Source organism: Poromitra crassiceps, assembly GCF_964638095.1.
Source record: "Poromitra crassiceps genome assembly, chromosome: 12".
In the NCBI taxonomy this organism is placed as follows: Eukaryota; Metazoa; Chordata; class Actinopteri; order Beryciformes; family Melamphaidae; genus Poromitra; species Poromitra crassiceps.
The window spans coordinates 16,009,639-16,023,894 of NC_139632.1; the positions used below are offsets into that span (position 1 = coordinate 16,009,639).

The window sequence follows — 14,256 nt, forward strand, 5'->3', positions numbered from 1 at the left end:
TGAGCTCTCTGAGGAACAGGATGACTGGCTCCTTCAATAAAGACAAGGTACATATAAACTGGTGCACTTTCTCACTGACGGTGTCTCGCAGGGAAACACCATGCTTCCTGAGTTGCATAAGATGGGTCTGGCATAAGATGGGCTGCCTGCCTTGTTGTGCCAAAAAGTGATTATCTGCCAAAAAGTGATTGTCTGACAAAAAGTGATTTGCTGACAAAAAAGTGATTGCCAATCAATGTTGATGATGATTGGCAATCAATTTTGGCAGCTAATCACTTTTTTTTTTGGCACAACATAGCTAATTAAATTTCTTCAAGAGCTAAGAAATAAGAACCACGGGGCAAAATGTTCCATCACATTTTAAGATACAATGCACAAACAGTGATTTGAATTGTTCGGTTTCCTAATATCACAAGGGCAAAATCCCTGAGTGTAAACAGTTCGCACTGGCATCCACGTTGTTGCACGTGCACACTAATCTCCTTACACAAACCCTGTTACACACCCTGCCTCTGATACAGATACAGTTATGCCATGCGATATGTGCTGCGCTGAAAGAGAGCGCATACTTCTGCATACAAACGCAAACACCCCCCGTCTGTTTGCTTGATCTTTGCAGGGTAAGAACCGAGAGAAGTGGAGGGAGAAGGAGAGGGAGACCCGAGACAGAGAGAAAGTGTGCCGCCGCCGCAGCAGCAACGGGCATCAGTTTGTGCCTGGCGACTTCTCCAGCTGTGCCACCTGCTCACTGTGCACCAAGACCCTGCAGAGAAAGCATGGGCTGCAGTGCATGAGTGAGTAACCACGCAGACACACACGCTCGCTTGCCCGCTCTCGCTCCCCCACGCTTGTTTTTCTCGTTTGCACCCATGGACTGTATAAATATGCTCGCACCCTGGCACAGGTGTCGCAACTCACACACCGACTCTCCTGTGGCTGCCAGCTTTACACATGCATGCTGCCTCACTCGCTCAGAGCACAACGCTTACTCGACCACACAGACAAACAGACAGAGCTACTCGTACACACACACACACACACACACAGACACACACACACACACACACACACACACAGTCACACTGACTGTAGCTCATTGTTTCATCAGAGAACACCCAAATACGGTATTCTTCCTCACCGGCGGTACATGTAATACCTGAGTTTCATTTCCGAGTCTGACCTTGTGCAATCTTAATATACTTGTTGACATAATTGTATGACAATACAACGCCTACAATAGTCTCTAGACAGCAAGTACATTTTCACTTCCTCTTCACAACTACAGTATGTCATAACTGTGGATGTGATCTCACAGCAGGCACTGGCCCTATATTCAATTTGACTTTTCTTCTGCTCCTCTCACTCTCTCTCTCTCTCTGTCTCTCTCTGTCTCTCTCCGGAAAAGAAGACGCTGTTCCCTTTCAGGTCCTCTTTACATAAACGGCATTTGAACTTTGACCTAAAGCGCCAGTCTTGACTCTTTATCCACGCTGAACTTGCCCACAGCTCGCGGCTCTGCATTCTTCACAGTGTTTGATTGGTGCAGCCAGCAGCATCTGCTGTAGATCCTAACCTCCAGCCCTGTTTAGATTTGGTTAACGACTGTTTTAGCACCATCTTCAGTTCTGACAGTTGTTGTTACCAGTGCACACAGTACACTTTAGTCTTTGCTCTTCTGATGTCCTTGTGCCTGTTGGAGCAGCTTTTACATTGAGAAAGCACTTTATATGTGGGAGCAGCAACACTCTGCTGCATCCATTCGTGAAGCAGACCTGTACAGGACATTTCAACACCTCCTTCTGTCGCACTTACACCACTCCCTCCCGTGCAGCCTGCAGCCTGGCTGATAAGCACTACAGTATGTGATGATGAGAGACACATGAAACAGCCCTGTGTGTTTAGTGCAGGCAGTGATGAGTAGGGTACAGTGGGAAAACACTGATCCGGGAATAGTCTGCACGACAAACTAGGAATAATAATTTACCTATCTCTCATAGGTAAATTATTAAAATTGCTTCTCACATAAGTAGCTATTGGTATTGTATATTGTTTGTTGTTGTTGTTGTTGTTAGGGTTAGTAGGCCTAATAGTAAGTATTGATCAATGAAGCGATCAAAAGGGTGTAATGTTCGTGTTTACCTCTGGCTGAAACTGACTTTGGTTGACCTGCCAAGAAACCTCTTCTGATCAAGAGGGAACCAAGGCATTCACATAAAAACCGTTAGACTTCCCCTTCCGTTATTTAGTATTACTCTTACTACAGCTTTTACGTAATACACGCACATGATTGTGCCTGTATACAATTTGAGAGATTATGTTTGGTCAGATAGTTTTCTTAAAAACTAAGAGTGGTGGGAAAATGTGATAGACATGTAAAATTATTTTTAAAGCACATTTACAATTTATTTTACAGTTTATTTATGAGTTTAACTATATTGTAATTACTTGGCCAAGATCCATAACCTCCCCCCCCCCCCCCCCACACACACACACAAACAACAAAAAACAACAACAGCAAGAATTATTATTTTGTTGATATTTTGTTATTGAAAAGCTTTTCCTGGATCTATAGTTAAAATTAAAATACCATTCTTCTTGAAGATATATGCTGCACTTACTATAGTTAAAGGCAGACTCTGCATTGTTCGGGGGGGGGGGGGGGGGGGGTGGAGTGAAGTGTATGATTGTGGTTTGTCCATCTGAGCATGTGATTTTAATGCATTTGAAACAAAACAGGCCTTTTTCTGTAATATACATGCACCTCATACAGTCAGACTCAGGTCTGGTCAGCTGCTTCTGTCACACATCTGCTGACATTATTATAATCCAGAGACTTCTTCCCGTAGACCACATGGTCTGCAGCAGGGGAATCCTCCTCAGAGACTGCTGTCTGTAAACAGAAGGATACTCTATGTCATGAGGAACTCTGGTTTCAGTATCTATTTCATATCACCTTTCCAACAAAGAACAAGGACAACAACAACAACAACAACACAACTATTCTCACTATTAGTTCCATTTGGTAAATTGTAGGCAGTGGATGAAGGTCAGGGAGGCAGTTTTCAAATCATTGTTTACTTTCAACAGGGTAAGGAAAAGGAGAACTTATTCATTCTGTGTTTCTACTTCATTATGTCACACAAACATGATTGAACCTACCTGTAGCTCCCTCAGTTCTGTGGGAGAAAAAAAGCTGTAATATCTCCAGATTCACAACAGTCATAATTCTTGCAGTCTGGCAAGGGGAATATATAATGTATGAATGTTTTGATTGGTGTGCTTATTAAACAAGGTTGTTCTGGCATATTTCAAAAGGTACAAGGCACCACCACGCATAAGACTGATTTAACAGTAACCAGTGACCAGTGAGAAAAACAGACTCCCTCCCTCTCACTCTGACAATTCATCATTCATCAAACACGGCTGTTGAAAATGATGAACTTGTGAATAAATTCTAAAATTCTGACATTACATTTTGTGTTATTGTTATTATATGTAGGCATGAGAAAACAAGTGAGTGTCCCTTTAATTTGAACCAAGCCCTGGGGGGAATCAGCCTAGAATCAGCCTGTGGAATGCGTCGTTTGTATGCCAGAGATTGTTCCCAGTGGAGAGGAGGACACACACTGGACAAAACGAAGAGTGTGGAATACTTGCTTGTATTGATCTCAGTGGCTGCACTGATTTGTCTGGCTTATGGACAGACCATATCTCATTTTGGATACCACTGATTAAGACAATCATACTGGGTCTTACTGAAACGGTAAGCAGTAGCTAATGTTATTCTCAAGCGGGATCAGGTGGATAACTCCCGTTGTTTCGTTCAATGGACTTTTCAGACATCCTGGCCGCTAGGTAGCCAGCTAATGCGAACAGTTGATGTTAGCAGATCATTCCTTGCACTTTGCTACTTTGGTATTGTTATAATGCCATGTTTATGTTCGTTTGCTGGCAAGTGGAAAGCCAACTATTTTAGTGGGATTTATTAGTAACATTAATTGGCCCAATTAGGTCCCCTTTACAGTCGTTAATGTTTGCTAGCCAGTTAGCTTGTTAGCCTGCGTGCTAGTTTAATATTACACCCGCTTGTCTAAACAAAACAAGGTTAGGTAGCTAACGCTAGTTACCTTTTAAGTATCTTTCATAGTTAATGTTATATAACGTTACTTAGAGGTGAAGAAGATATTCCCAATAACGTTATGTATTATGTTATCTCTGCATGACTCATTCCGCTCTTCAGGTTACTTTTTCAATAGTCTGTCTTTGCTGCTGGTTAGCTAGCAAAGTCACTTCAATTCTTTATAGCTCAACAGGTGATTGCTAACGTTAGCCAAGTCAAGTAACTAGCTAACGTTAAACCAAACTAACAGGCTGTGTGGTCAGCTGGCTCTAGTCTAGACGACCAATAAAGGAAATCCAAACACTGTTAAATATTCGGCAGTAAAAACTGTTTATCTTTAGCAAAACTTAGCTGTTCTCTCAAAGAGCAACGTTAGCTAACGCTAAGTTTAGGTTAGCCTACAACAAACGCTAACATGTTAGTAGTTTTGTGACTACTAGCTTATATGTAAGCTACTACTATTACTAACGTGGACCTGGTCCAACTGAATTCGTTATTATAATTCGAGCTATTGTTGTTTCTGTCGGATGCTATTGGTTGCTTACTATGCCAACCAATTCCATAATGTGTGCCAACATTGGGGCTGGTTGGCAAAATTGCACAACATGACTGATCATGAATCTTTTAATTTTAGAAACCCGTTGTGGACTTTAAACTTGGTTTATTTGCAGCTGAACCATTTCGTTTGCTACTGGTTAGAATAGTTAACATAAATTGTGCAAGAGAAATATGGCAGAGAGAAAAAAGTGTGCCAACCAAGGCTGGCTCCCCTACTGCAAAAAATGAGACTTTGTTAACTTAAATGTCAAACTTTTGATGTTCTCCGGCTGGGCAGGGCAGGCAATGCCCACTTGTTACCACTATAAAAGCATTAGGCAGTAGGAATGCCCTTGGTGAAGGTCAGTTGTTCATACCATTCGGCCTGTCTCTCTTCACCTCTGTTCTGAGCTCTCAGACTGGGTCACATGGTGCTAATTGTGCTTGGCAGGTCTGCCAGTGCATAGCAGCCCACTCCAGTGACTGGGTCTCACCCACGTACCTGACCCTGTTAGCACACCACTTCTCCATGCATCACTGATTTGCCTTGCAACATGCCTGCCTGCCTCTCAGTCTCTGGGTGTCTGCCTATACATGATTTGGGGTCTGCTTCTCTGTCTGCACTGACTGCCTCGCAGTAGAGTCCCCATCTTTATTGCCTGCATAGCTGTCTTACTATTTTATACGATTTGCCTGACTGTCCTTTTGCCTGACTGTGCACTGGTTAGATCAGTTGTTCTCAACCTGTTTCATGTCAAGGACCCCTAAACTGACACAAATTAGACCACAGACCCCCATTTGATAAGATTTTGTTCCAGGGTCCCCATCTGATAAGATTTTAGCTTTTAGGACAGACAAACAGGCTGCTCCATCAAGGGGCTTAATGAGCCGTTTTCACAGCAGCCACATTGTGTCTAAGGCAGTGTAAACACAGGTGCAATCAAAATATTAATGAGGGTTTCCAGGTTACAATCCATTTAGGTGTTCCAGTGCTGGGCCATCATTAAAGTTTTGGTTGCACCTGTGTTTACCCTGCCCTTTAGGCACAAAATGGCTGTTGTGAAAATGGCCCATCAACAGAGGGAAATAAAGTAGATTGAATATATAAAACATTGCTCTTATATTAGATGTGATTTTTTTTAAATGGGAATTTAAGCATTTATTTTGGTTGAGATATGTGTCTGCCTCAAAACACCGACCAATATTTTGTATACGCTACTGGCCTGTGATGGCGATCATGTTTTGGCCCATTCAGTAAACAGCTCCCTAAGCCCCAAGTTCTCACATTTCACTGGATGATGTCATATACTGGCTGGATGATGTCATATACTGGCTGATTCAGAGTTTACCCCAACTGTTGCTGTTTTTGTCCCATATTGTCGCAGTGAATTAGGGCCAACTGCTCTCTCTCTCAGACCGACAGGGTGGTCTTACCGGTAACCTAGTTTTAAGAATAAGAGGTTTGAAGAGGACACATGTATGTATGTCCGCGACCCAAATTGGGTCCCGAGTCCGACCCATAGTTTGGGAAACACTGATTTATATTAACAGTCAGAAAAAAGCCAGAAAGTATCTCTGCTTATAATGAGGTAACTTGAGAGTGTTTTCCCTGGAAGAACCCACCCTTTGCTTTGCTATCAGGTTCTCTGATGGTTTCAGTCTCTTCCAGTAAGATAACATAAGCCAGAAGAACATGTTTTTCATCAGGGAAGGAACAGCACTGATATGTCAGGTGATTTTAACTTGCTTTTGATATTATAAGATGTTGTTGTAGAATGGAATTAATGAATACATTCTTTTAAATTTTCACTATATCAGAGATTATAATGCTTATGATTATTAGGCTACCTATAAGATTAATGCCTTGTTTTAAACCTATCTTGTTGTCATTCCCGCCTGTTTGGGGTGGTGGAAGGGAACTGGCGGGAATAGCGTGATCCTCCCACGTGCTACGTCCTGCCGGTGAAGCTCCCCACTATCAGGTGAAAAGAAGTGGCTGGCAACTGCGCATGTGTCGGAGGAAGCATGGTGCTAGTCTACGGCTCTCCCCAGATCGGCAGAGGGTGGAGCAGCGGCCGGGGCAGCAGGGGGGAAATTGGCCATGTACAATTGAGGAGAAAATGGGGGAGGGGATCAGAAAAAAACCCGATCCTGTTGTGATATACATCTGGTCTAATGCATGTGAACTGGGATAGTTGGCCATTCTGTCAGAGCAACCTGCAGCTTACTCTCCATTTCTCCCACAGGACAAGCAGAGAAAACAATGCACACCCTATCATTCTGTTAATCACAAGGGTGAAGTGAGGCTCTGTTTCCCCCCACAGTTCATTGAGTCACTCACTGGTGTACTGTACACTTCACACTGCTCCTGTGTGGTCTGGTATCCATCAGTCAGATGCAGGGTAGGTGTGGTGCTGTGTTGATGGGGGCCGACTGCCTTGTGCATCAGCTCCAAACCACAACACTGACCGGTCCTGTCTGGAAATTTATCACACTGTTAATAGTAGGAGAGCTGGTCTAGGATCTCCCACTACTAGGTCCACTTGACAGCTCATTCAAACTGGGTGTGAATTCAAGTTAAAACTCCGTTAGGTGCCGTGCATACAGGACATGTGTATTTGAGAAGCCAGCGCCTTTCTGCAATTCATTCTCCATGGTAAGGACGCGCTCGGAGCGCTCCTCTTTCAAGGATCGCACCTGGCATTTAAGAGCTCTTGGCGGCTAGGGTTTTTTGGCGGAGCGCTCTGGGCGTCTCAAGCTGAAAAAAGTTTAACATGTGCCAGAATTGCCAATAATCTAACTTTCTTGTTTACAGTGCGAACAATCAACAACATCAAACAGACAAAACTAGCTCTGTCACGTGTGATCGTTGCGTCCTGAACTGTATTGCACACGATGGCAGGGAAAAACAAAACACAAAAAACGCCCCATGCGCTGTGTTTTGTGCGCATTGGAAGCGCTCTCGACCGTATTTCCAAAGTGTTCTTATGTGAAATACACACGTCCTCCTGTGTGCACGGCACGACATTATACTTTGTTATATTATTGGCCATGGGTGGCCATCTGCTGCAACCTTGGTCTGTTTTCTCCTTAGTATCATCACACACTTTGCCACCAGCGTAGCCACAGTGAGTCAGTGCTGAGATGCACTGCTACTATCAGTGAACACGGTGTTCTTGTTTTGCTTCATTTCATTTCATCGAGCAGGACGTCTGAATGATTAGCCATGAGACACACACACATTCCTCTCACAGTAGTAGCCTGGTTTTGCTTTCTTTTCTTCACCGATGACTCCATGTGACTTTGGCTAACTTTGTCACAAGACTTTCCCCAACCGTGTCCAATCAGTGTGCTCGCTCTTTGATGAAGATGTGCTGGCCTGACAGACTTGATTAGACATTGAAGGCCTTTTGTGCGCCTTTTTCCCTCTTTTGTCTGATTGAGCCCGCCTGGCAGAGAAAGTGGAATCTCGCACGTTAGTTGGAGCGAGGTGGAAAATGACCTCTGGATCTGGCTGCTTGACTGCTGACGAGCTGGCTGGCTTACTGACTGCTTCAGTGCCCGTCCTCCTTAAGGTGAAAAAACAACAACAATCTTTTCTCTGGCATTTGCAAAGAAGAAATGTGTATCACTGAGCAAAAACAATATTGTACTATCATGAAGATAAATAGCAAACTGATCCAAAGGAGTAAGATTTCAAAAAGTGTTGCTTCGTGTTCATTATTTGCCTTCAGGGTAGATTTGTGCTTTTTGGCAGTGTCTATATCTGCGTCTATATATCTGCATGAGAAGTAGCAGAGTGCCTGCAGTTTGCTAATGCTAAATAGAATGGGCTTTCAGTTGGTCTATGAAGCACAGACTAAATGTAAGGAGTTTAGTGTGGTGCACTGTAGGCTCGCTGAGCCCAAGCCAAAGAGTGACATGGAAAAATAAATCAGAAACTGAATCTATATACGCAGGGTACTGGCTCAGCCATTGGGGGCAATTTGGAGTTCAGTATCTTGCCCGAGGGGACACTTCGACATGCAGGCTGGAGAAGGCGGGGATCGAACCACCAACCTCTTTTATCCAAAGCGTTTAGTGGACGACCCGCTCTACCTCCTGAGCTACAGCCGCCCCCAAAATAATATTATTAATCTTAATAATTAATAGCCTACTACCTTCACCCACACATGCACACAAAGATTATAATCCATCTCCACTTCCTGCTTTTACCATAGAGGAAGAATTGTGTGTTTTTTTTGTGCTGGTGCCCTTTGGCTCACACATGAAGCGTAGAGAATTGGAAAAGGGAGGGGAGGGGCCAATAGGAAGCTTTAACAGTAGACAGCGCGCAGCAGTTAGTGGAAGCTGCTAGCGTTGGCCATGTTGTTTACATTGTATTGTATTCAGAGGCGCTCCACCATTGTGAACAAGCCAGCCAGCCATGCAACCTGGAGAGGCAGACAATCACGCTACAGCCATGTGCAGTGCTATGTTTAAACTTTAATGTATGGAAAAACACACAAACACACACGCGGGCGCACCGCAGCATTGCAAAGAGGCGGGTGATTTAATGAGCTGTTAGGAGGACAAACACCCACCCACCCACACGGCAAGGCTACTCTGGTTTCCTTCTTCAAGCACACAGCCAGTATTGAGTGACCCAGATAAAGGCTGCTTCTCTTTAATTGCTGCATTAGACCAGGCAACTCATCCACTGATCAATCTCCATACAGTGTATCTGCTCTGTGAAGAAGGCCATGTGTTTATAGTCCTCAACATGAAGCTGGCTTCGCCTGGCTGGGCTGGGCTGGGTTCAGGCTTTGCATAGTGATAACACGATTTGTTTGGCCGGCCAAGTCCCAAGGGAGAAAGGCTTGTGTTACCTACCTTATACAGTATGTAGCCAGTCTGTGATGCACACTGGTCTGGTTTCTTCCAGTGTTTTGTCCACCTAGCTAGCATGGAAGCTGATCATGGAGAGGAGAACCCGCTAACCCGCTGTATGTTTGTTTTTCCAAAACAACCCAGATTTGTATCTGGTCATCAGCCTAAATGTCATTCTGTCCAAACCTGACGTCAGTTTTTTCCCTTCGTCGTGGCTTTGTTTTCACGACAGGTGAACAAACAGAGCTACAGAAGCAGAGAGAGAGGTAGAGAGAGAAGGAGAGAGAGAGAAAGAGAGGGAGAGAGAGAGAGAGCTCCTGACCTCCCTACTATATTCTGAGGTCCTGCTACAGCGTTAGGCCCATTTGTTCCTCGCCCACATCACCGGTGGCTCTGGGACAGCGTCACATAAGGTTACCATCCCCAGTGCGAGGTACCAAGTGGTTAAAACCGTTTCTTACCTGTTTCCGACGTCCGATCGCAGATTCGAAGATCTAATATTCCCCTTACGGAAGCCAGTAGTATATCCAGGGGTGTTAAAATTATATTCCTGCATGAAACAACTGTTTAAAAGCAGTCTTTTGACAGCCTGTGCCGAATTCAGAAGAGGAGAGGCGACCCAGTGCCGACAGGAACCTTGGCAGTTTGAGTATTCCATGACATGTTTTGCTTCCCAGGTGCGCTGTAAATTCGGCGCAGGCCGTCAAAAGACTGCTTTTAAACGGTTGTTTCATGCAGGAATATAATTTTAACACTGCCGGACATACTACTGGCTTCCGTAAGGGGAATATTAGATCTTCGAATCTGCGATCGGACGTCGGAAACGGGTAATGGCCCAATTATACTCTACGTTAAAGATGGAGACGGAGACGGACAGAGCCTTCTGTCCGTAATCTGCGTTAATTTCCTGCATATTTCTGTTCGTCCTCTGAAAGCTTACGGATACGCATGAAACGGAGCAGAACCACACACACTCACACATCTGACTCTCTACTGCCCACTGGTGGATGTATTACTTAACACGATACCAACGTGAAAGACGCATGGAAGTATGTGGGCATTTGACGATTACACCATTTGAAACGGACGCATTTATTTCCGTATGAAATGGGAGTATAAATGGGCCTTAAGAAGGTTTTAACCACTCGGTGCCTCACATCACGGAGTGTAACCTTAGTGACCAAGTCGCAGAGCTATTCATTTGGCGATGAGACTTGGTCACCCCTGACATGGGGCTACTACAGCGCGTGAGTGACTGTCCTGTGCTGCTGTGTTTCAGACTGTGCTGTGAACGTCCACAAGAACTGCAAGTCTCTGCTGGGCGAGTGCAGCAGCAAGAATAAGGTAAACAGACACCACACTGGAGTCGCCCGGATGCCTCCAAAAGTATTATTAACTTAAACTTCCTTTGTGGAAGTTGAGTATAGTTATTATGAGTATATATTATGCACGATTTTTGAAGGGTAGGGATGGGTACCGAGACCCGGTATCAAACGGGGCCCCCGGGACTAAATTTGTAGATACCGTAGTATCAATAAGCTCTAACATTAACTGTTAATAACAGTTCTCTTATCGGTACCGGAGAAATTAAGAAAATAGAATTCCTGTTTATAATTGCTACATAAACATTATCTCGCACATTTTAACTCACCGACTCTCTAAGACATGCCTAAACCATGATTATTATTTTTTTAGCTATTTGCAAACCAGAAAAGAGATAATCTCTTCTGTTCACTTTCTCTCCATCTCAGCCTGTCTGAGTGAAGAGGAGAGGGGCAGGGCACACACACACACACACACACACAAACACACATGCACACACGCACGCTGAAGGCAGGCAGGTGCAAATAACAGGGAGTCTCAGATGAGTCATAGTGAAAAGTAAGAGAGAACGAAGCGATCAAAAGTGTGGTTATACTCCACTAGATTCGATGCTGACAATGCCCGTTGTCACAAGTGCAACAAATCGTTGGCTAGTAACCGTGGAAACACGAGCAATCTGTCTAAACACTTAGTCCATCAAATACAAATGGAGAAATGCACGGTTTTCCACAAGCTAGTCTTCATCTGTCAGTACCCCGGTTACCCCGTCCACCTCCTCAGGTGTGTAACTTGTGTCAGCGAACAGCCTAGCGCCCACACACACACAGAGTTAAGTAAATTATGCGAACATGGTTGATGATTAAGAGTAAACATTATCCCGCTGATTGGGTGTGTTAATCATAAATCCAATCTGAAATAAATCATCAGGGCATCATCATCTCAGGTCCTTCAGAAATTCACTTTACCTGTAGGGATTTGAGTGATAATGGGTCGAGGGCAGCAGGCAAATAGTGTCTTGCTTTATTTGTATATTTGTATTCAGGAGCAGAGTGGAGGGTGGCTAAACAGTTTACCCACCTCTTTGAAATGAGGCAGAGAATTTACTCACCTATTTTCACATCATCACCTGTATCAATCTATGATTACTACTCTGAGATAGTTTACCCACCTCTGTATTTACCACTACACCACTGTTTATATGCTTTTTCTAACTGAATGTTGGTATTGGCAGTGGTAGAAGGAGATTTTAATTCTTATAATAATGCTGGAGATTGTAATGAATAATAAAAACACACCCAAAGATTTGCAACTTTTTTGGGGGTTAAAACCTGCAGCTACAATGAACCTAACCCAGTCCCACTTTTCTCGGGGGCGTTTTCTCTTAAAAAATAACAAAAATAACCGATAAGAGTACTGTTAAAGTACCGGATCGATAAGCAGTACCGATAAGAGTAGTAGTAGTAGTAGTAGTAGTAGTAGTATCGTTAATTCCTTAACGGTTCCCATCCCTAGGTAGGACATGCATGAAACATAAATCTGTGACTTTCAGATCCCTTAAAATATACCGGCGTAAACCAATGTAAACAAAATATCAATAGCTTCAAAGTATATTTAAAACTTGGATTTAGCTGTCACATATGGCCAGTCTTATCAATAGCACAGTCAATGGATTTTTTAGCAAAAAAAACAATCGATTGAGGATTATATGCCTCTGTCCACACGCATGCGTCTGCTTTTGGAGGTGGTGTTGTTTGCTTGTGATGCAAAGTCCTTAGCCTTGTGAGTACTGTAGTAGTATCAAAAAGAAAAAAGTACTGTAATTTCATAATCTGTCCCTCAGCTGATAAAGGGCTCGAGAGAATGCCCTCGAATAAATTATTTCTTTCTTTCTTTCCTCCACACAGAGAGATTCTCTACAAAGGACAGTCTCAGGATCTCCTAGCCTTGGTAAATTGCACACTCACACACACACACACACACACACACACACACACACACACACACACACACACACACACACACACACACACACACCCACACCAATGAATACCACTGACCAGTGACCACACTCACTCAGTCATTGAGTAAAGGAAGAGGAAGCAGGGAAGATGGATAGCTGGGTGGACATGTGGCTTGTGGTGAGTGCAGTGATTCTGCTGCCGGTCCCTTTGTGTCAAATTAGAGAGATCTGGTTGCCTCTCTGGAGGTTTGCAGAAGATTAGCCAGATGAAAAGTGTCTCTGCACCTGATCAACCCTGATGAGAGCTTATCATGGAGTACACATCTCTTGCTGTGTTTTATGTTGTCCATACATGTTTGTTTGGTGTGTGTGTGTGTGTGTGTGTGTGTGTGTCTGTCTGTCTGTCTGACTGTCTGTCTGTCTGTCTGTCTCTACTTTTGTACAAGTAGAGACAAGCAGAGGAGGAGATTGGCCACCAACAGGCTGTGGTCAAAGGTGATAATTAGACCTGGTAATTAGACGTTCACATAACTCACCTTTTTTCCTTTTCAAGAACTCTGGACCTTGTTCGATTCCCAGCAGAACAGGGATACATATAGTTTATGCAATACTGTATCATATGTATCCGTGTGTAATATGTATCAGTCTGGGCAATTATCTGTGGTAAATAATTAACTGATTATAGAATAAAAAATAAAATAAGACGTGCACATTTTATTTTGAAAGACATTTGTCACATTCCTTTCATTAAGAAGTGGTCACTATTAGAAATTGGCAATCAGCGTTAACTGAAACATTCAACAGGTCCTATTTAATTGCACAGCTGCATTTGTGATCCAACCCACAGGAGACCGTAGTGGCTGGAGCTGCAGCAGCTTAAGTTAATCTCCTCTAGCGGATGTTATTCTCTCTTGCCTAGCTGGAGGCCTGTCACACACACCTGATTGCTGCAGTGGCCAATCAGTGGCTAGAGGTAGGGGGTCGGGGGACATGATGAGCAGCGGGAGGAACTGAGAGAAGGATGAGAGGGAGGTGACGATGGAGAATCAGAACGTTCGAGAGAAAGGTAAAGAGCATGCGTGTTTCCAGAAGTTTCCAGATGAGCTCAGACACCAGCGCTGCGGGCGGGTATAAAGCCAGGCGGTCTGCCGTCTTCGTTTACATCAGCGACCGGCTCGCAGCATCGCCTACAACTCCTGACTCCATCTCCATCGCAGACGTATTTAGATCGGGACTACTCGAACAGCAATTAGTACTAATACTAGTACTGCTAGTATTGAACCATACTTTGATATTTGACTTATTATGATGGAACAAGCTGTTAGCAAGGGCAGTAGCCAAACCCTGGAAGCCTACAAAGCTCGCTCTAGGTTTGCGAAACCATCCTCCCCTTCGTCCTCCGCCTCCCCTTCGTCCTCCACCCCAATGATGGGTATGGGGGTGCGAG

The 14,256-nt window shown here is 44.0% G+C and overlaps 1 protein-coding gene across 1 annotated transcript in view; it reads left to right on the plus strand.

The window, feature by feature from the left end:
- Window positions 1-14,256, plus strand: part of arhgef18b (rho/rac guanine nucleotide exchange factor (GEF) 18b) — a 49,387-nt gene that overhangs the window by 3,289 nt on the left and 31,842 nt on the right. The window contains exons 5-8 of the mRNA XM_083648181.1: window positions 1-47; window positions 620-794; window positions 10,806-10,870; window positions 12,754-12,796. The exon at window positions 1-47 is cut by the window's left edge and continues 62 nt beyond it. Of these exons, the coding sequence (XP_083504307.1) occupies window positions 1-47; window positions 620-794; window positions 10,806-10,870; window positions 12,754-12,796 (330 nt within the window). The remainder of the gene's footprint in view (window positions 48-619; window positions 795-10,805; window positions 10,871-12,753; window positions 12,797-14,256) is intronic.